Raw genomic sequence first — 21,638 nt, 5'->3', positions numbered from 1 at the left:
CCTTGGTCAAAAGAGTGAGGTCTATTTACAGCACATGATACTCACAGAACTGGCAGCTTTAATAGTGGACTTGAAAAAACTCCCCACTCCTTAGACTTGGAATAGGGCTGAGAACAGAGCTATAAACTGCATTGTGATTTTTTGAGCAAGTGAATTTCAAAGTAATGTTCTAGTCGTACATTTCTCCCTATTTAATGATAATATTCCAATTTTTTGAATTGGTACTTCTGACAATAGTTTTTGTAATTGTTTTTGTAATTGTTTTGAGACTGCTATGCAGCCCAGAAGTCTTCTCCACAGAAGCAGCATTAGAACCAAAACATCTAAAAGTAACTCTCACAGAAATAAATTTCATAACAGTTGGTAGCACTTGAAATATTTTAAATTATATAAAATTCTAGCTATTAAGTTGTTTACAAGCGATTCAACTGTCTCAAACTGTTTATAAGTTTCCAGTTAACTAGCTCATTGACTAGACAGTTAATTAGAACTTACCAGCTTTCCACAGTGGCCTAGGGTGAAGTTGTATCACTAACTGCAACATTATCATTTATTATCAAGATGCAGACAACTGTCAAAAGTGAATTCTGACTGATGTGGTTTCAAATATCTTGTACTTAAAGCTTTAGTCATAAATCCTCATTTTAACTCTGAAGTGTTCATATGGGGTTTACCAAGGAAGTCATCTATGTTTGTATCCATCATCCCTGTATCCTCTAACAGACACTTACTTCCTTAATGAAATAACTAATGTCAAGAACTTATTGAAAAGTAGCAATACAACAGAATGAAGTTTTGATTTTCATGTCTGTTATCTTCCTAAAAAACCCCTGTAACAGTAGAGTTTATTGATCCAGCTAGAGACTCAGCTGATTTACTGAATCCCTTATGGGAATCTCAGCAGCTTTTCCACACATGTACAGGAGTATTCACACTTACTGTAAGTCATGCTGCTCTTTCACAAAAAAGTACCATGGTAAAGCATTAATTACACTGTGTTAATGAGACAAGGAGGTGTGTTCCAACAGCAGTAATGTTACACAGACACCAATTTCCATTATGGTACTAAGTAGATCAGCAAGAGTCCTGCACGAGGTCTTTAATTTGATGATTACTGGGTATCTGCACCCTGGGAAAATGAAACAAGTAACTGCTGTAAACCACACACTTAGAACATGACCCTAACATCCTTCAAACAGAGCATCTTGAGCTTTTCTGTATGTAGTTGTTCCCCTTCCACCAACATCTGTTTTCTCAGCTTGTTACAGACAAGGGAGTTTATTGCAGTCAATGTCTTGTCAAACACAGGTTAACAGTGCAAAAAAACATTGCTTTAACTACCAAGAGAAAATAATCATCCCAGAAGTACCTTAACTATTTCCACTCTATGTTGCTATTCAAGAATCATTTAATCCCAAATTGTGCTGTAGCTATTAAATTCCCATTTTCCACAGCTTTTCACAGAAAAAGCATACGTATTTCATATATTTCATCCAGCAGCTAGCTCTTCAGTTTGCTAATTCAATCACTGACAAAGAAAGAGTTCCAAGTTACCATACTGTCTTAATTAAGAAGTAAGACTTACCTAAAATGTAGATGGTCTTCTGATCACTTCTCTGACCAAGGGCATTAGTCACCTTACAGACGTAAGTCCCAGTGTAGTTGTAGGTCAGAGGGCTGCTGAACTGCAGAGTATTGTTAACAGCCAGCAGTCCTTCAGGCCACTGTCCATCCAACCTAAGGGAACAGGTAGAGCTCAAATGGATACATTTACAACCAGTTCAAACAGAAGGAGTTTAAAATAACATTGCCAATAATCTATAGAATGGATTTTTCACTGTGCTCTGACACCTGCAGTGGGCTTTTCTTTGACATTCTCAGAAGGTTGATTTAGTATTTAATTTCTGGGCCAAAGCCTATAAATGTCAGATCTGCTGGAACTAGCAAGCATCTCAAAAGAACCTGGAGGGACAAGAGAACCCAAACTCTGAAAACCAGCCATCTAACTAAGAAGCACTCCTGCTGTCAGGATGGTCTGCATCCAGTGCATATTTCTCTTCATACATGCTTCATTTAGAGGACATTTTGACTAGAACTTCTGAGCAAGACTTCAGGCAGCTTCTCCTCTCCTGAGCTGCCTTTTCTCATCTCCCATCAGTTTTCTGTCCAAATTACAGCACTGAAATGGAATGTGGTATTTGGTGATACTCTTGGGTAAACAACAGGTTAAAAAATGTTTTTTGTCAACTGGCTTTTCTAAGTCTATCATTTCCCTGTACAATTCTGCCTGAGATTGCAGTAACAACTGTGCAAACACAAGAGAGAAAGGGAAAAGGGCAAATGCCCTGGAACTATTCTAACAGAGCTCCCAACTGCCCATTAAATACCTGTGCCACTTCAGCCATTGAAACCCATTTGGATTTCTCTAAGTACCTATTAACAGCTGAGCAGGCCTAAATCAATATTCAAACTAGTCAGTATCTTGAAAGCATTGAGCAAGCATCATTTTATAAGTAGTACTGAACAAACAGGCACCCATCACTTTAAAACCCAAAGGAAAAGAAACACTTCACAGTTAGCACTAAATGCAATCTTTAAAGAATGTGGTTCAAGACAACATTCCTACTCCATTGCTGTGATTATTGCTGAGAATTGCTTCAGCCACGTGAAGGCATCAGGCATATACTTCATAATTCACAGTACCAGAAGAATTCACTTCAAGAAACATTATAAAACAGTTAATTGGTTTGAAAGCTCAATTCTAATAAAACTCTCGTACAGGCAACATTTAAAAACATTAACCCTGAAAATATCACTACCCCAGTAAACAGAAGGTCACCCTGGAATCCAAGGGATACAGCTGGTTGGTGAGGCAGTTGTACAACCTCCTGTAGTCTGACAGCAGTCAAACAGCACACAGTTCAACACAGGAGTTCTCATTTCTCCAAGCTCAAGCTACCCTTCTTCAGAGATTCCCCTCCCCTACACAAAGTCCCTCTTTCTCCAGCACTACAGCTTTCTGCATGGGTTGTGCTGTTGTCAGGAAGGCACACCAGGTTTACCCCAGAAAATTTAGATTTCCTGTAAACGTTTGTTCCATTTTAAGTTTAGGAAATCTAACAGTGATCTCTGAAGCTTGGATGACTTTAAATGTATTTAAATAGGCTTATTTCTTCTAGAATTGTGAACAGTGGTAGTATTTATCAGTTCTTACATGTGTTTCAAATTCAAATGAGAGAACTGAGAACCCAGTGCATCTGAAGAAGCAAATGGCACTGCTGTTAGGGTTTTTTTTTTAAATAGGAATTTTTATGTGCTGTAATTTCTCACCACAGTGATTTTGAGCTAAGCCTGGGATGGCAATAGCAGGCCAAAGATTCATGAAATGTGGATGCTATGTAAGCTTTTAAATTTTTTCATTAGAAGCACATACAAATAACAGTTGGATCCTTACTAGATTTATTAGTCTTTGCAGCATTTATTGGTACGTGCTGCAACAGACAGAGCTTAGTCCACCTTGAGTCACTAAAGAGACTTTACCCTCAGAGTAAAGACAAACTGTTTAGGCACATAAATTTACAAGATACCCACCCATCTGTATTCATACAAACACACATCCTGTATCCTCCTTGTAAAAAACGGGATAAAACCATGATGACCAATGCAAGTCATCTACTCCTTGTTTTCAAAACATGCATTTACCATAAGCAAAGGGATTATACCACTTGAATCATGTGGCAAGTCCCTTCTCATCAGTATTTACCTGGTCCACATGAATTCCATAGGCAATGGATTTGCATCAGCATTACATTTGAGCTGAACGTTTCCTCTTCCAATGAACCAGTTTCCATCATAGCCAGTTACTGAAACTTCTGGGGCATCTGACAAAAAGAGATTTCATCCATGAACAATCACAATTTTTTACATTAAAACCAAATTTGAAGATCAATAGAACAGAAGGGTACTTTTTAATTTTTTTAGGGGAAGGTGTGCTTTAGTTGTTTGTTCCTTTTTTGTTTTTAATTTAAAGACCACCTCCAAAATATAGAGAGACCATGATACAGTTCCAAGCTACAACATTAACACACAGCAGTGAAAAATTGTTTTAATTGGTGCAACTTTGCCAGTGTGTTTTCAGCAACCACACAGCACCTTGAGGAAGTGAGAGGATTTCAGGAAAAAAGACTCAGTTTCATGTTTTTGGGAAGTGAGGGATGCTAACTTAGAACTACTTCTCACTAAAAAGATACAGCAAAGGATCAGAAACAACCTTGGGAGTAACCAGGTAATCAGGAAATCACCAAAATGTTCACATATGCCAGTTGTAAAGATTAAATTATCCATTGGCATCAAATGTAGAATTATGTTACAGCTCTAAAAAGCCAGGAGGTGATTTTAGAGGCTCTAGAAAAAGATTCAAAAGGCAAGGAACAGACAAACCACTGTGATTTGGGATCAGCTCTGGAACTGAGATGGAGCAGCAGTTGCAAAAGTGTCAGGGAAGACTGAAGAGCACACACTGCTTCTCACCTGCTGCTGTGTAACTCACTATACAACTTGGTTAGAAACTCTGAAACATGCATTAAAACTAATCTCAGATGAAAATATTAAGAGACCAGCTTGCATCCTCACTTCATTTTCAATAGGAAACAATTCTTTTGTTCACTGTTTGAGACAATACAAATCCTCTTTAGTTTTATTTCTGTATCAATGGCCCTCCAGTCTAGAACTTCATTTCAAGATCAATAAAATAAAGCAGTGCTAATCTCTATTTTATGCCAAAATAAGTGATTCCTTACCAAACAGAATAAAACCAAGCCAAAATCAAAGTCAAATTAAACAGCCAAGTCTACTTTTTCCAGCCACTGCATTTGTTCCACTTTAACTGACAGACTTCTGTGACTTAGGAACTTTAAAGTAGCACAGAGCCAAGACAGGACACCAAAGGAACAACATGAAAAGAGTTGGTTTTGTTCCTATATGCACTGCTCAACAAAAAGGGACCACATTCCTAAAGCCTATATGTCTTAGCTAGTTTTAACTAAGCAACAGTGTAAGCCATCACGCTTTGTATTCGTGTCCTTTAAAGCCAGACATTTTTTAAAGAAGCCTGGTACAGGTTTGAATTGTGTGAGCAATCTGAGGCTGAATAACAAATGCCAGGCATGTATGTATTATGTTCTTGATTCTTTATGCTAGTTAGAGTAGATAGAGCTTGGTGAATGATCTGAAAATCACTTAGTGACCACCACAAGACAAATTTTCAACTCAGCATATCAAACATGAATCTCCATCAGCATTCTTTTCTAACACAGCTGAAACTGTAAGACACCATAACCAGCTTATGGATCCACTTTCATATTTACCCACGACTCAATAGCCAAACCTGTAGAAATGTAACAGTATTCCAGCTTCATGACTTTATTTTCAATGCAGAGACCCTTGGCTTTTACTCCTGCCTGGCCTCTTACCACAGCTTTTCTGCAGAGTTTCCATTTCCTCTATGTTCCCGAAGCAGGAAGTGCTCATCTCGTCCCTGTGGGAGGTTCACAGTGCTCGGGGGAGGCTGCAGGATCCCTCCCAGAGTACTTACACTGAATGTCCAGCACGGAGGGGTACCGGAGCTCCTTGTCAAAGGCGGGGTGCCTCACAACACACGTTACGTGTCTTCCTCTTGCAAACCGTGTGGGGACAATCACATAGTGGCTCACAACTGTCACCGTTTCGTTTGGGAACAGGGTAGAGGTGGACTCCATCTCCCCAAGGCCGCCTTCCCAGTCAATCTGTGCAGCAGGTTTGCCAGTGGCTGCTGTACAAGTGGCTGCTACTGTCCTATTTGCACCGTCTATGAGAGCGTTTGGTCCTTTTGTTAAGCTCACAACAGGTTCAACTAAGGAGGGGAAAAAAAAAAAAAGGAGATTTAAACACAAACTCCACATCTCTGACAGTGTCACTTGTTAAAAGTTAGACAAGACCTGACCCATCTGCAAATGCTCATGTTAATCAGACCCCTAGATATAAGACAACACACATCTCAAGAGATGATGGCTCCACAAGGCCTTGGCCTGCTGACACTATCCTCTGTCCACTCATTCAAGTCCAGTGTTTGTTCACTACATTTAGTGCACTGACAGGAGTTCCAGAATGGTTAGGTCCAAAAGGCCAACTGCAGCTCCAGCTGCAGCGTCTGACAGAGAGCTTAAGGTTGAAACTACACTGCATTTTTTTTTTTCTAAAAGCTTAGATTCCACTGCATTTTCAAGCATTCAAGAATTAATCTATACTGTCAGTTTGTGTCACTTGAAAGTGACTTCAGTGTTCCAACACCCAACATTAAGAGCTTAAGATTTTCTTGAGCACTATGATACAAATGACTTCCATGCTGCATCTTTATTATATATACATACCACACCTTAAATAAAGGATCTAATAGGAATCTGTAATTGTATATAAAATTTATCTACTTTTTTGATATAAAAAGTAATGTATATATAGAAATAAAATTTCAATAACAATAAAAATAAAATTCACTGTTTTATACATAAATAAAATTTTGCCCATATATATACATTCTTGTGTATGAAACCCTATAAAAGTTAAAAAATGCAACTCAATACTAGGTGTAAAGAAATCTGCACAGGGAAGGATGTGACCTCTTTGTAAAGCCACTTCTCACCCCAAAACTTCAAAACCTTGGGGAAACACAAGTGTGGCTTTGTCCTGCCCCAGTTCTGTAAGGGCCAGGCCTGCAGTGCTCCCAGCCCATTCCACAGTCCTGCTCTTGGCTCCAATCTGGCTGCTGCAGGCCCCTGAAGGAAGGTCACTGCTGCTCACCACAACGCCTCAGTCCCCCTCAGTGGATCAGCCCTCACTAACCACAAGGTGTGTAACTCCTGGCCCTTGCAGTATCAGAAGGAGAAAAGTCAGTTCAAGGAGTTTCTTCCCAATAAATTGAAGCTGACCCACAGACACATGTCACACCAGAACAGAGCAAAGCCACTGTACCTGGCAAGTTCTCCAGCTATCTCCACCTCCCAAAGATCACTGGGTAACAAATATTTTCAGCTTCAGTGCCAGGATCAGCTTCTGACTGTTTTCTGCTCAGTCTAACTGTTCAACTAAACAAGTGGTTTATTATTTGCTCCATTACACTAAAGGAAAAGGCAAGTATTACACAGATAACCTTATAAAAATGTGTGTTTTCTGTTCTATACTTAGAAATGCTGGAGGAATATAAATTGTTATGAAACTGAAGATTGTTTGGGAAGATACTGAGAGCAAATTATTTTCTACTTTGTTTCTCTGAAGGCCTACTCTTTCAGGTTTGTAACCTACCAAGAAAATAAGCCAACAGAGTTTTTTTCTGCCAAGATGCACACTCACTCTTCTAGATCTGAAGCATTTCTAATACAGCTTCTTTCAGAATCTGCTTCCCTCTCTCCAACACGAGGAGCAGCTAGAGCTGCCTGCAGTAAGCCTGGATATCTGAACTGGTGGACACATGAAGCATTGTCTCTTCTGCAAAAAAAAGCCTTTAAAACCCAGTATGGAGGACTTGACATCACACAGCTTTGTTATTTGATAATTTGGTTTCCCTGATTTAACATGAACATTACTGCCTTGTCCTAGGTGAATCACTGGTACAGACTACTTCAGTAGCTTCTCCAGGATTACAATAATGCAAAAGTAAACCCCTAAATTGATATTTAGAATTTTACATGCATGAAAATTCAAACTTTTGCTGTATTCCTCCCTCCCCAAGATCTCCATAACAGTAGAATCAATTCAATTAGCGGCTATCATTACCATTTCATGCCAAAACTGTAGACTTCAATAGTTTCAGCTGGAAAGAAAAGCTTGATACATTCCATTCCTTTGATTTATCTTAAAAAAAAAGTTTCCAACTGTGTAATTTTTCCTCCAGCTCTTTATGAAGGGATACATAAGGCAGACAGGAACTCTTAATTAAGTTGAAGAGAAGTCCAGAGCCAAAGCAGACTACTCAGTACTGTACTTTTAGAAAAAGAAGTTTTCAAGTAGCCAGAAAGCACAATAGACTAATTTAAGAAACTACTTTCTCAAGTGATTCCAGAGATTTGTTAGTTTGAGCTCATTGTGCAGTACTTGGTTTTACACTTGTCAACTAGACACGAAGGTGAACTCATTCAAAACTACTCAGTGTCATAAAATACACTTATTCCCAGTCCTATCTGTTCCCAAGCTTGGGTTTTTTTAATACATCACAAATGCTTAGGCTTCTGTTGTCACATCTTGCCATAAACTGTGATTCCTGTCCTACACTCCAACTGCAAGGAAACTGAATAGCCACAGACTGAAAAATGGAAAGCAACTGCTGTTAGGATACTTATTTCTATAGTTTGTCACTCTGGACTGCTTTGTCTCAGCAGCTGAAACAAAACCAGCAGAAGCCCAGCCACTTATTCTACGGCCTTTCTCGATGTTTCACTCACAGATTAAGAAGCATCTGGTGAATTAATCCATAATTACAAAGGGCCATTGGCATCTCATCTCTCACCGTGCAAAACAGTTTTATTACCCTTGTCAGTTTGGAAAAGAGATCACCCAACATACATGCTTTGGAATTGTTTTCCCTGTGGTAAATTTTTGTTTTTTCAGAGTGTAATTTCTGTATGCAGTCCTCTTATGCCAGGACCATTCAGCACACCACATGAAAGTGATTTTCACTGACTTCCTCGGCTCACAGTGCTGGTGAAGGACACCAGAGGCAGCTGGGAGAGCATCAGAGAAGCTGCTACACCCACTCTAGAAACATTTTGCTCTATTTAGGCTAAATGAAATAGGTGGTGAGGACAATGCTTTGTGTGGAAATCACCAATCCCTTAAGACTCAAAAGCAGGACCCACTTCCATAGTGCAAGAGTTCCATCATCTCCAACATGATGGCATGAATTACACTGGAATATTAAGACAGGAAGGCTGAAGAAGGGAAGCTGATGTGCAGTTGTTCAAAGGTCTCAACTCATTTGCACCATCTCTGCTTGCCCTTTCACTGCCTCGTGACCACCACTCACTGAACCCAGTTTGTCCCACCATCACCTTACATTCAGCATGGACACAGCAGAAATCTCTCACTGCTCAAGCCCTTATACCTCTTTACTGAAAGAGAACATAACACAGCATCCAGACACGAGCCTTAAATCTCACTGCATTAAAGTTCAAGGCCAAAAAGCCGCTTCATGGTTTTCATGTATTTCATAAGCTTTTCTTCAATTGCTTCTGTTAGTTTTAAAACCATTTTTCTGCACACACTGGGCACAGGAGGTCTGGACGAAGTTGGCATGATTACAACACAAACAGGATTATTTCTTCCTGACATTAAATTCACTAATTCCTTGGCAATGTTATGACACTGGGAATTGTCATCCCCTTCATCACAACTGACATGTACTTGATTAATGTTTTTCCAAAACACTATTTCAAGTTTTAATTTTCTCTCACCTCAAAACCAGAAGCTTTTTCTTTCTGTATACTTTACCCTGTTTGGTAATTAATACCTAATAATTAACTTTGTAAGGTTTTCTTGTTTTAGCAGTTGTGGGGGGTGGGTTGCTTGTTTAAGGCCAGTCAGTTCACTAATTTGCCATCTACTTGACACTTTTTCTTGGCTCAGAGTATTTTGCAGTACTTAAGAAGAACATGTACAGCTCATCAACCAACATTTCTCAACTACCATTATTTCATCAGAATTGTCAGAGGATCCAGTGTCTATAGTGCCCGACATACATAATTTAATTGCTAATTGGAAGACTTTGTGCATTAGCATGTCTGGGATCTAATCCATTCACAGACCCACACCTTTGACACTCGTCTGTAGAGCTCACCCCTCGTTTGTAGCATTGGTAAGAGCCAGAGGAACAAGACCTACTTTATCACTACCCATGATGAGAAATCCAGCTTTGAAAGACAGCAAGTATTTAAAATAGTCATGGGCAGCACTCAAATTAGCAACATAAAAATTCTGTCAGCTCTGCAAGCTACCCTGTGGCAAGCCTTTTCTCCTGCCCTGAGACACCAGTTTGCCTCATTTGGTCAGCAGCTTGGGGAAACCAGCAGCTTGACACAAAAATTTGCCATTTTTTGTGCAAATTTAACAAGGTAAGTTTGACAAACCAAAGTTTTAGGAAAGTTCAATTTACCTGTTTGATCCTAAAAGCATTTTCCTATTTCCACTGTCTTAACCTCTTTTTTTCCAGTACATTTCCTGAAGATAACATGAAGCACTGAAGAAAAACTGGGAGTGGGCAAAGTCATCAAACACAGCTAGTCTGTTAAACTTGGGGTGCACAGGAGGTTTTAAATCTCCTCTGAAGTGACCAGTGCACTGTGGCCAAACACAGGGCATTTTATCTTGTAGTTATTTTTTTTTCCATTTGTCTTCAGTGTCTCCACTTTAGAGTGTACAAGCATCTAGGACATGACTAAGTGTGTCCACTACACACGAGGAGAAAACTAAAAAAACTTCTTTGCTAAAGAAGAGCAGACTAGGAAAAAAGGCAATCCTGCTTCAACTGGAAACAGGCCTACCCTTAGGACAGGAACTTTTTTCATTACCCAAGGGAGAGTGGTTTAGACCAGTGGGAAAATTCAGTCTATGCATCACTGAAGATAACTTTAAATTACATCAAGATTTAAATTTAAATTACAGCTATTGCATGCCTTCAGATTCTGTTGAGCTTGGGATTGCTGAGTTCAGGCCAGCAGAGTTCACAAGTTATTAATTCACAAACACATCCTGAAAATCATTACTCCCCAGTATTTTGAGTGTTTAAGCCTACATGTCAGTGCAGCAAAAGGTTTCTAGGACAGAAAATACACTGCTAAGGCCAAAGAACTCAGGATTGGCCACCGAGTGGAACATGTGAGTGAAGCTGCTGGTAACCAGGATGGAAAAGCATCTTTGCAAATCACAGCTTGGCTTTGCCATGGGGAGGTTACCAAGTCCTGAGAGACCCACAACAACTGGCAACCACCTCCATCAATGAGGAAAAAAGCTATGATCAGAACCACTGTATGCCTGGCAATACTTCTTTGACTATTTCAAGGGCGATTTTTCATATTGTCATATGTATATCTAATGAAACAAGTTGTGCTCCTTCCACTCTTTCAAACGTAGACTAATAAGCACAGGGGACATCCATGTGTTTTCCAAGCTGCTCCAAAAACCTGACACTAAGTGCAGAATAGACACAATTACTAATGTTCCCTGAAAAAAACCCAAATCTTAGAAATGGATTAGAAAAGGTGAGGAGAGGTAATAAAATTCCCACTGTTTATTGGTAAAGCACAACAGCTGAAGCCTGAAGTCAAGACTGCTACAATAACCACAGACAAAACCACTGGCAGTACAGGTGGAAGTCAGGTGAAGAAGAGACCCATAAGACCACAATGCTTTGTGCATCACACAGAATTTTGGCCAAACTGGATGAAGCCAGTTGCTTTGATGCATTTATTTTGCACCCCCTTGTGGTGAAAACCAGTTGACATACGGTGCTAGAGCCATCTGATTTATCTCTGAGTATGCTACTACTATGAAAAGCTGGTATCAAAGACCAAGAGATGATCCCTAAAAGCACAGGTGCTTACAGAAATAGTCACTGACAGCCACCTCAGCTACAGAAACTGTCATTTGGCTCCTGGCAGGGGATACAGAAGTACCTCACACCACCACTATTGTAAGGAGAGGGCAAGTTAATTCCAGGCTTCCAAGTTCCAGGATAATCATTTCACCTTCCCCTGCAGTAACACCTCAGTTACTTCCACTTCAGCACTAATTCCTTATGGCAGCAACACTCAGCCCTCAACGAGAGGGACAAAATTAGTATCAACAACTCCAAGCCTATAAAAGCTTCACATGGTGACCAGCCACAAACAGTCAAGGGCTTAAATTGACTCTTCCTTCCCACAACTATCAACAGCCATCTAGATAGTTTTGCTCTACATTGACACTGTGCAAAGAACAGTTTGCATCACCAGACCCAAGCAGTTATATATTAAATTATCATGTTAGCAGCACATTTATAAAACCATAGGATTGTGTTTGAAGGGACTTTTTAAAAGGTGCTCCAGTCCAATCCCCTTGCAATAAGCAGGGACATCTTCAACTAGAGCAGGCTGCTCAGAGTCCATCTGAATGTCTGAATGGTGTGGGGCACTGACCCTCACTGGGAATTCTCTGACCTCACTACAGGTGATGGACTATTTCACTGAGACAACCAGTTTCCAGCAGGGCTTAGGAACACCTGCTTTTTCTGAAGAGCAGGGACTGCTCACTGCTGACTGAGGGAATTTCACCAAGGCACCAGCTAAAGCACACACAGGTCCTGGGATCAGCATTGTCTGGCAAAGCTCTAAAACGCTGTGCTAATACAAACTGAATGTTTATTTTAGCATAATGCCTACATGGGAACTGTGACAGTCAAATAAGTTCTAAAGAAGCAAGAACCCAAAAGAAGTCTCCTCTATGACATTAGTAAAAATAACACATCTGTAACAAAAGACCAGCAAACATACATTTTGCATTTTCTTTAGGTTAAATGGTAAAATATAACTCATTAGTAAATCTCCAGGATTTTCCTTTCAAAAAGCAGCTGACTTACCTAATACTGTTACACTTGTTGATGACTGTGTATTTCCAAGTGGGAATGTCACTGCCTTGCAAACATATTCTCCTGCATCAGAAAAGCTCACGTTTTTTAAGATGATTGTTGCATCAGTGAGGGAGTAGTTTTTAAAAGCCACTCTTCCTTGGTATTCTTCTTGAACAGATATTCCATATTCGGGGTGATGAACAGCTATAGTCTTTGCACTTTTACCATCTATCTTCTCCCAAGAAACTTGTGTTATTGTTTCATTTACATCAATGATGCATTTCAGGGCAACCTTCTTCCCCCAAATTGCTGTCACATGTGGATCAACAACTGGTCCAGCTAAGGCACCTGAAAACAAAGCAATTGTTAGTTGCTACACAAGAAAGTTACATTGCTTGGTTTTCGCAGTAAAAGCTATTCTTCCACAATTAGCTTACTTTTTTAGAAAAGAATTCCTTTTTTCTGAGTAACTGATTCACAACAGTGTGGAAATACTACAGAAACATACTTCAAGCAAAAAACAAAGCTGGCACAGATCAGTAATTTTTCAGACAATATTACCACTGACACACAACTTCATATAAAAATGACCTGACAATTGTGTAACCAGTGTAATAGTCTTTTGGGAATTTAACTGGATATGAACATTTGGTAAATTCAGATTTATAAAAAAACCCACAAGACACGGTACTTTTTAGCAGTCTGATTACTGATATAAAACACCAAGCCAAAACTTAAGTTAAATTACTGCACTTCTGTGTTTCTCCTAAAACAATCTTTTATTAAAAGATAAGTTGTATCTTTTCTGTGTAGAAGTAAGTGAAACTACTAGCATTTACCATACCACTAAATACCAAAAAAAAAGGCAAAGCAAAAATTAAAAATTAAAAAAAAAAACAAAAAAAACAAATAAAGCCCCTATCAAAATCCCACAAACCACTCCACGTTGACAGTGACAGTCACTCTAAGACCTCACCTTTAACTTTCCTACCCTAGTTCCTAATGAAGGCAATTACCATCATACACATGTGATTTTTCTGCTTCAGTGCAGTGGGGTGTCCTCACACAAGACTTTCTCTCACACAGTAAATATGTGAGAGTGGGCACAGTGCTTGTTTAGGATTCACTGCATTTCTGTGTAATACCAAAAATGCCTTCCACGGTACCAACCACACTCTGAGCTCAGCATTTTACACCACCCTCCTTCCAAAAAAGGCAATCCCCTAGGATAAAGCACTTTGATATCCAGGTTCACAATCTCTTTGGCCAAACAGATGCTCCAGCAACTTCACTCATTAGTTCTCTCTGAGCAAATTAACCTGATGAAAAAGAGCCAAAGTCCACAATGTATTTCTTTTTCCTGTGCTCAGATTTTACCAGAGCTATTTCAAATGCTCTGAATCTCTCTTCAGACACCACACCAGTACTCAAGCTGCTACTGAGGAAGTTCAGAAGTCAAATATAAATTTTATTAGCCCCATTCTCACAAGCATGAAGAGGGCATTCAGCCTGAGACATGAGCTGCTTTTTCACTGCCCAAGTTCACACAAAAGGCAAGGCATGTGTTCAGGGAAGAAGTCTTTATACACCCTTATCTACAAGTCCATTGTTAAAAGCTTTCCACTTCCCATCAATTGATTTTTCATTGTTCAAACCATTTCTGAATCAATGAAGCCACCCAAAAAAGTGATTTGGTTATATACTGCTTCAGTATAAAACCACTGACTAACACCAATAGCACAAACACCTGCAGTTACACATAAAAGTCAAACTACACCAGAAATTTAGACCAATATTGTCAATACATCATCCGCTAAGTGGGGCTGGTGAGGGGACAAAAAATAGCCAAAAAAGTAAAAAACAAAACCCATAAACCCATATAGGGAACACCTGCCAAGACAAGTAGTGCAAGAACTTTCTATTCTCCTCGTGCCTCTTATCTAACACAGTATTGTGACAGACACTGGAAAGGACAACTATTTGCAAACCAGCATGCAGAGTTCTGCCCAAACTTCATCTCCACTTGCCACTGCTACACTTAAATACAAGGTGGAACGTTCCTGAAAAAGTATTGGACTATTGCTTTCTACCTTGTAAGGCTCCCAAGTTACATTTGCGAAACATATTTCAGAGTGTACAGGATACACATTCTGCCATGTAATTTAAGCAAAGAAAAACAGTTTCATTCTGGAATCAGCTTTTTGCAACAGTTAAATCTACTCAATCTTAACCTATATCAAGCTTTAACAAAGTGATTCGCTGGATATAACCCCAAACAACTTAGAACAGAAAAGCCCCACAAGTGAACATACAAAACCTGCTCAGACTTCTGGGGAAGGTAACAAACTGAACCGAAAAAACATCCCAGTTAACTGAATGACACATGAGTTCTTTTGCTTTCTTTTACTTTTTCTTTCTTTTTCCTTTTTTTTCTGGGTATATGTGGCCCTAGCACACACGAGTGGCAGGGAACTCAAATGAGGTCCAATAAGAATGGAGCCAAACAACAAGAACATCCCGTTTCTCTGACAGCCAGTTGTGATGCCAGCAGAACTTCCCATGGAACACTCCTAAGGTCAGGCTGAGCATCACGGTTTAGTCAGCTCCATTTCAGCTGCCATCACAAAGCTTATTCTTATCCCCCTGCATCAGGACTCATCCCTAAAAGAGCCCTACCTACAAAAACTCCCTTGTTCTCTTCCTGATTTAACTTCTGAATTAGCTCAGTCAAGCACAAGTGGCAATGAGCACAGCTCCACAAATGTAGTGGCATTTTCAGATTTGCTTAGCTGGAAAAGCAAATGACTTTCAGACACTGCAGAAAACAGGCTGAAACCTCAACTTGAGGCTTTATAAAAATACATGCTCAAATGACTGGGAAGAAGTCAGTGTGTCTTCTGTGCAGCAGGGCACGATCAAATTACTGTGTCAAAAAAAGATCAGAACCAAGGAATGGAAGAGATTCAAGATTAAGCAGTACAAACTGCCTCAACACTAGCTTCCAATTAGAAGTGCTAAGCAAGAAGTGCTCAGGAAAAAACTGCACTTACATCAAAGAGAGAGTATTGTAACCCAGTGTTACTCTCACCTAAGGATCTGCTCTGTCAATCCTTGCTTGAAGTGGAGTCTCAATCAGGTTTTTGGGGGCAAGCGAGCTGGGATCAGGAACAGCACGAGACTAGCCCCAAAAGCATTGCATTGACAGGACTCAGCTCAAGCTCCTTTTTTTTCTTTTTTTTTTTGTACAGTACTTTTTTTCTTACAGAAGAAAACCAGGAATGTATTACTTCCATCTCAGAGAGCAAAATTTAAAGCCTTGTTCAGTGTTTAGCACACAATATAATAGGCATACAAAAGCCTCCCAGAATGTGAAAGGTTTTTGTGAAATGAGGTACAGCAATTCCACAGTCTGAAGCCAAGACTACTGAAATTCTCAGGGGCTCTCAGGTTGCTTTTCCATTTTACTGAAGTTCAGTGGATTGTACCTTTTAAATCAGAGGTCAACTTCACCTAATACCAAGGAAACTAAAAGCATTATGATGTAAATGCAAATCCATCACTTGGAAATGGTTCTATTAACTTCTGAGCATTAACTTTCTACACCTGCAAATGGCCCAAACCAAGGTTTCAGTCCTGACTCGTTTCATCGGTGACTACAGCCTGACTTCTTACAAAAACCATAAAAAGGGGAGCATCATTTCCAGTTGAAATTATAAAATAAAGTTGCACAAAGTTGTATGTTTTCCAAGCAACTTAAAAATCAAAGAGACTGGCAACAAGAACTGCACGAAGAGGTCAGACTCAATCTCAGTGCTGCCTCAGAAGTTAGCTGTGGAAGGATTTCACTAACATCAAGCTGCAGACAGATGGATTCCCGGTGAAGTGCTATCACAGGATGTTCTGCAGAACTCTGAAGCACTCTGAACCTCCATCTGGCTGCTCCTAAGTGTACAGCTGCCGAGATGTCACAGCATGCAGCCGGGAGTGTGACTCTGTGTGATTCTGCTCCCTCCCTACCCCCAGCTGATGGGACAGACTGTCAGTTACCTCCCTGCAGTTGCTGAATCAACACCCCTATCTACACAGAGTGCAGGAAAAAGAAATTATTGCTGGGATAAGGCTAGAGCTACCATTCATAGGATGGCATCCAGAGCCAGAGAGAGGACCCACAGTGCCTGTTAAAAGGCCAGGTAATGCAACACTGCACAAAGAACTGCCATCCTAGCACAAAGGAGTCAAAGATGACAAAGTCTGCAAACCTCTTTGGCTCCACAACAAATGACTGTGTACAACAAATGACATTTGCAACATAGAAAGCAAAGAAGCAGATTTCAAAGAGACACTTTACTCCAAGGCAACACAAAAACAAAGAAAAAGTAGTTACAGCTCAGAGTTTAACATCGGCGTGAGCCCAGCTCAGAGTCAGGAGCTGGAGCTTAGAGAAGCTGTGCCCTTGGAGTGAGGCACGGCTGTCACCCAGCACTCCTGTTCCAGAACACCACTTTCTCATGTGCACTGGTGCTCCTCCTCTAGTTTAACTCCCCGTAAGGCAGTGCCTGTGCCCCTCCACACACAGACCCTCAGTACCAAGCAGCAGGACAATCTGAGACACTACACGTTAAATCAAGTTTGAATCATGACTCAAATATATTGAATTTGCCTTAGAAAGCCAATTTTATGAGGTTGAAGCTTTAAATTAAACTACTGGCTAAGAACATTAACAAAGTCGCATGAACTTTAAAACTTCATGTGGAATTCTGACTTAGACCATGTTAACATCAACGTCCATTTCGCGTGTTCCTACATTATAACCTTTTATACATATTAACACATAGCAAATTAAGACACCCATGTTTATCCTGACACTAAACTTTGAGATGTTTATATAAAAAGTAAAGCATGCTATAAGGCAGCTGGAAGTTCTACTGTAATGAGTATTTCCAACTCTGTTCCACCACACCTTCCAATCCCACCTCCTTTAAAAGGAAATAAGCAGGACAATGAGGTATTCTTTTTCCAATAAATGGGCCAGGATCAAAAGCAGGACTGGAAGAGAACATCTCATCCCAAGTCCCACTGCCTCAAAAAACTAGCAGTAAGAGTAAACCAGTAGTTCAGAAGTTATCCATGTGCACAGCACTACTGCCTCACAGTCCCACTTAAATCAATTCAAATCCCTAAGTACCAGAGCAATAGGCATACACATGCAGAAGAGATTGAAACAGGCAGTCCCTAATGTAACTCACACCTCTGACTGGAAAGTTTGTTAGGGAGTTCCAGATACTCTCAGAAATCTTTTGAAACAAAAAAGATGAGCCAACAGTCCTGACAAAGTGATCAGGAAAGGCTCGAGTGCTCCTGTGTGGTGTGGCATCCACTTTACACACACAACCAGAGAACTGGAGGCCAAAAGGTGAATTGTACATCAGTCTTGGTGGGGCTGATGACTACTGCATTATACACTGAGAAACAAGTGAAGTTACACTTAACAAACCTTTCCCACTCAGACAGGAAAACACCTTCAAGCTGCAGTGGGCCCAAATTAGACCAGCAGCCAGCAGGAACAGGTCTAAGTAACACACGGAGGATGTTAAATAACTGGTTAGAGAGCAAAGCGTGCTCTGAAAGCTACAGCAAGTGTCTGGTAATTACATTTCAGGAATTGAAAATGACACTATAGAATATGCTAATATAAAAGTGTGTGCTCCAGCCAACACCAGCGAGGCTCCATCTGGAGTTGTTCAGCTTGAACAGCACACATCTTACAGCAGCCATCCAGAGAGCCTGAAAGCAAAGCCTGCTCAGAGGCCTGGAGAGCATGACCTACAAGAAAGGACTGGGAGAACTCATTATCATTCTCATAAAAGGTAACCCAATAAACCTCTGAAAGTACTTACACTGCAAAAAGAGAATGCCCGAGAAGATTAGGAAGGAGATAAACCAGTAAAGCAGCAAAAAAAAAACCCCAACAAAAACAGAAGCACAAAAAGCATGCAACCAAACCCACTGAAATAAAGAAAATCCTCGCAGCTAGAGAACATGAATTCCTCATATGAACACCTTAGCCAAAGCAACAAACCTCCGCACCCTTTAAGAAAGGTTTGATATATAGTCACTAAAGAGAACAAACTCCCAAACTAACCTAAGCTGATTCTGCAAAGGATCAAGGGTTTTAGTGGCTTCATTATTGTAAGATCAACAGGCATTTTCAGTAAAGCAATACCCAGTCTTCCTTAAAATCCCTGTTAGGCAATGACACACACGCTGAAGGAATGTGTGCCATATTCCATCCCACACACTTACACCACTTGCTCTCACCCAGACCAGAGAAGACTTCAGAACACACTGCTTTCACAAGCCTCATTCCAAGTCCTCTTCGTAGAAACCTACTGTTTCTTCAACTGTGTTTAAGACTACCCTCCACTTGCTTTGCAAACGAAGAAACCAACCCAGTTGTACATGAAGGAAATAAGGAAAACACAAAATAGAAATTGACTCTGATGGTATCTAGAATGGCAAATCCATTCCAGTTTTAATGTTCAGCAGGTTGAAATACATTATAAAACAGCAGCAAGGCTTTCAGGTAACACATAGTTACTTAGAGCACTTTCAGATACTTTTTTCACCCTCAGGCCAGCTTGCATTTGGTTTAACTCGAATATTGCAACTTGTTAAAATAAATAGCTACTTTCTTATTGAATGTACTTCTCATTTCCTTCTATTTGTATCCTTTAGTTCCTTCTTTCAGTAAAGGCTCTCTTCACCCAGGGGACAGCCAGACCACAGCAGGTAACCAGTCTCCTCTAGGACTTACTTCTTTTTGTTCTGATCCACAAGCAAATATTCATCTTTTGTCACATGTTTTGCAAAAAGCTTTTAACTCTTGGAAGCTGTATATGTAACTCCCCATGAAATCTCCAGTAGCCTCAGTTTGTCCTCAGCTGAGTCACTGTGGCATCCCCAAATCACTCATTACAAACAAGTCCTATTCCCAGAAACAAGTAAGATTTGGGAGAAACAACAGCCTTCAGCTTGGAGAAAACGAACTCACTCTGAGCATGTTCAGTAATGAGTTATAACCTTATGCTTAGACAGAACTCTCGTGTTGCTTGCTTAAAAATGATTTTAAAAGCTCAATCTCTTCATTCATTTGCAGGGCTGTGAGTTCAAGGTGATGAAAGAAATCCCATTCAGGAGATATACAGGAACACCTAATGACATAGCTTTAGTCAGCTAGGGCTTCAGCTTTTCTGACTTCTATACATAAACTGCCTCTCATGATACAGACGTCACTCATGACACAAAAATTGACATTTCCTGGACTTCAGTTTATTCTTAAAAGGTTTCAATTCTAATATTGAATTCAGAGGTAGGAAATCTCAAAGCTGGCTCTACTACACTTCAAGTTCAAAGAGGATGCCAATGCAGCACTGTGCCAGGGGACAAGCTTCCAACAGTGCTCTGCCTAGTTCAGACCTGGGACAGGCAGCTCCTTCAGACCAGACCTCTGGCAAGCTCACACAACTGCCCATCACATACTCATGGCCCTCTTGGCAGCTACACAAATATATACTATTTATAATGATTCCTACACAAAGTTTAATCCTCTCCTCCACAAAGGATGTGTCAAGGGCATCACTGAACAGCCATGGACACCTCAGCTTGCTGAACTGTTCAATCCCTTAAGGTACTTCAAAACTCTGTAACTCATCTTTATCCCAATTTGATACCAGTAAGTAGCAGTTATATATAACACAACACATCGTGCTCCAGGAAATGCAATAGACCAGATCCCACTGTCCTCCAGCACCACCTACAACTCCAGCTTCCACCACATGGATTCCTCTAGAAAAACTTCCGAGACCATGCTGACTGCTAAACGGTCTGGTCAGAAAAACACCCTGCCACTTCCTCCCAGACCTCTCCACTCCTTATTCAGAAAAACAACTCAATGCTATTACAATATCCACCCCTCTTTTTTTTTTTCCTTTTTTTTTTTTTTGTAGGGGGAGAAGAAATTGAGGGTGAGAGACTGAGAATTAAATATCACAACAGTCTGAGGAGCTACTGCCCATCACTTCTGCCTCATTTCAAAACGTGCGAGTTACCAGTGACACAGCAGCATATTCTGTTCCACCTAGCCACAAACTTGCAAAAGTGTGGGCTAGTGCTCCCAGTGCCAACCCAGCCCAAAACCCAACTTTCCTTCCAAGTTAAATGGCTGTTGCTTCAATGCTACCATATAATAAACTTGCCACTCCACAGAGTAACAAAAAAAACCACCTCAAAATGAGGCAATTCTATAGAACCCAAAAATAAAATACAAAGTGTTCAGTATGGGATTCCTGTCACTGCTGTTTACTCTTTTTCATTATAAAGTAGCAAGTCACTTTTCTGCTACACAGCAGTATTTTCATAAGCTGCCACCCTAACCATGAAGATAACTAATGTGCATCTCGCTACATTACCCAAAAAACTCACGTCTATCCCAGAGTCTAAATTATGAGCATTATTAAGATATTCTTGACTTAATCACTCTGACTCCCTTTGTCAGACTGAAGCCATAGGAATGACCATCCATCAGTACCACCCTGTGGAGGGGGGGAAAACCCAACCAGCCAAACTTCCACAAAAATCCTGTGATCTCTCCAAAGTTTTCAACAGGTCATGTCACACACAGAGGTAAGCCACAGTGGTCATCTCCAACCAGGTCACCCAGCAGTTACCACAAACACAAGGGAACTCCTCGGCACGGGTTTCTTCACAATGCATTTCTCACTGGCAGAGTCAGACAAGCTCTAATACTGATGTACAGAATAATGGCTTGGTGCAGGTAAAGAGGCAAGGGACCTCAAGAGGCCACTCAGTCCTGCCCAAAGTAGGTCCAGTTATATCAGACCACTTGAAGATTCATCCAGTCAAGTTTGGAACATCACCACGGGACATTGATTGCTCAAATACTCTGGGCACTGCCTCCCACACAGAGGAGTTTTACTTCCTCACATTAGCT

At 40.4% G+C, this 21,638-nt stretch overlaps 1 protein-coding gene across 2 annotated transcripts in view; it reads right to left on the bottom strand.

Moving 5' to 3' along the window:
* The window catches only part of NECTIN3 (nectin cell adhesion molecule 3), a 52,947-nt gene that overhangs the window by 19,203 nt on the left and 12,106 nt on the right, over positions 1–21,638 (bottom strand). For both annotated transcript variants that reach the window (XM_066340576.1, XM_066340575.1), the window contains exons 2-5: positions 12,638–12,976; positions 5,594–5,890; positions 3,764–3,881; positions 1,586–1,737 (exon numbers count right to left, since the gene is read on the bottom strand). In XM_066340576.1, the coding sequence (XP_066196673.1) occupies positions 1,586–1,737; positions 3,764–3,881; positions 5,594–5,890; positions 12,638–12,976 (906 nt within the window). The remainder of the gene's footprint in view (positions 1–1,585; positions 1,738–3,763; positions 3,882–5,593; positions 5,891–12,637; positions 12,977–21,638) is intronic.

Source organism: Sylvia atricapilla, chromosome 2, assembly GCF_009819655.1.
Source record: "Sylvia atricapilla isolate bSylAtr1 chromosome 2, bSylAtr1.pri, whole genome shotgun sequence".
NCBI lineage: Eukaryota > Metazoa > Chordata > Aves > Passeriformes > Sylviidae > Sylvia > Sylvia atricapilla.
The sequence above is the reverse complement of the archived record's forward strand: the minus strand, read 5'-3'. Positions and strand labels throughout refer to the sequence as shown.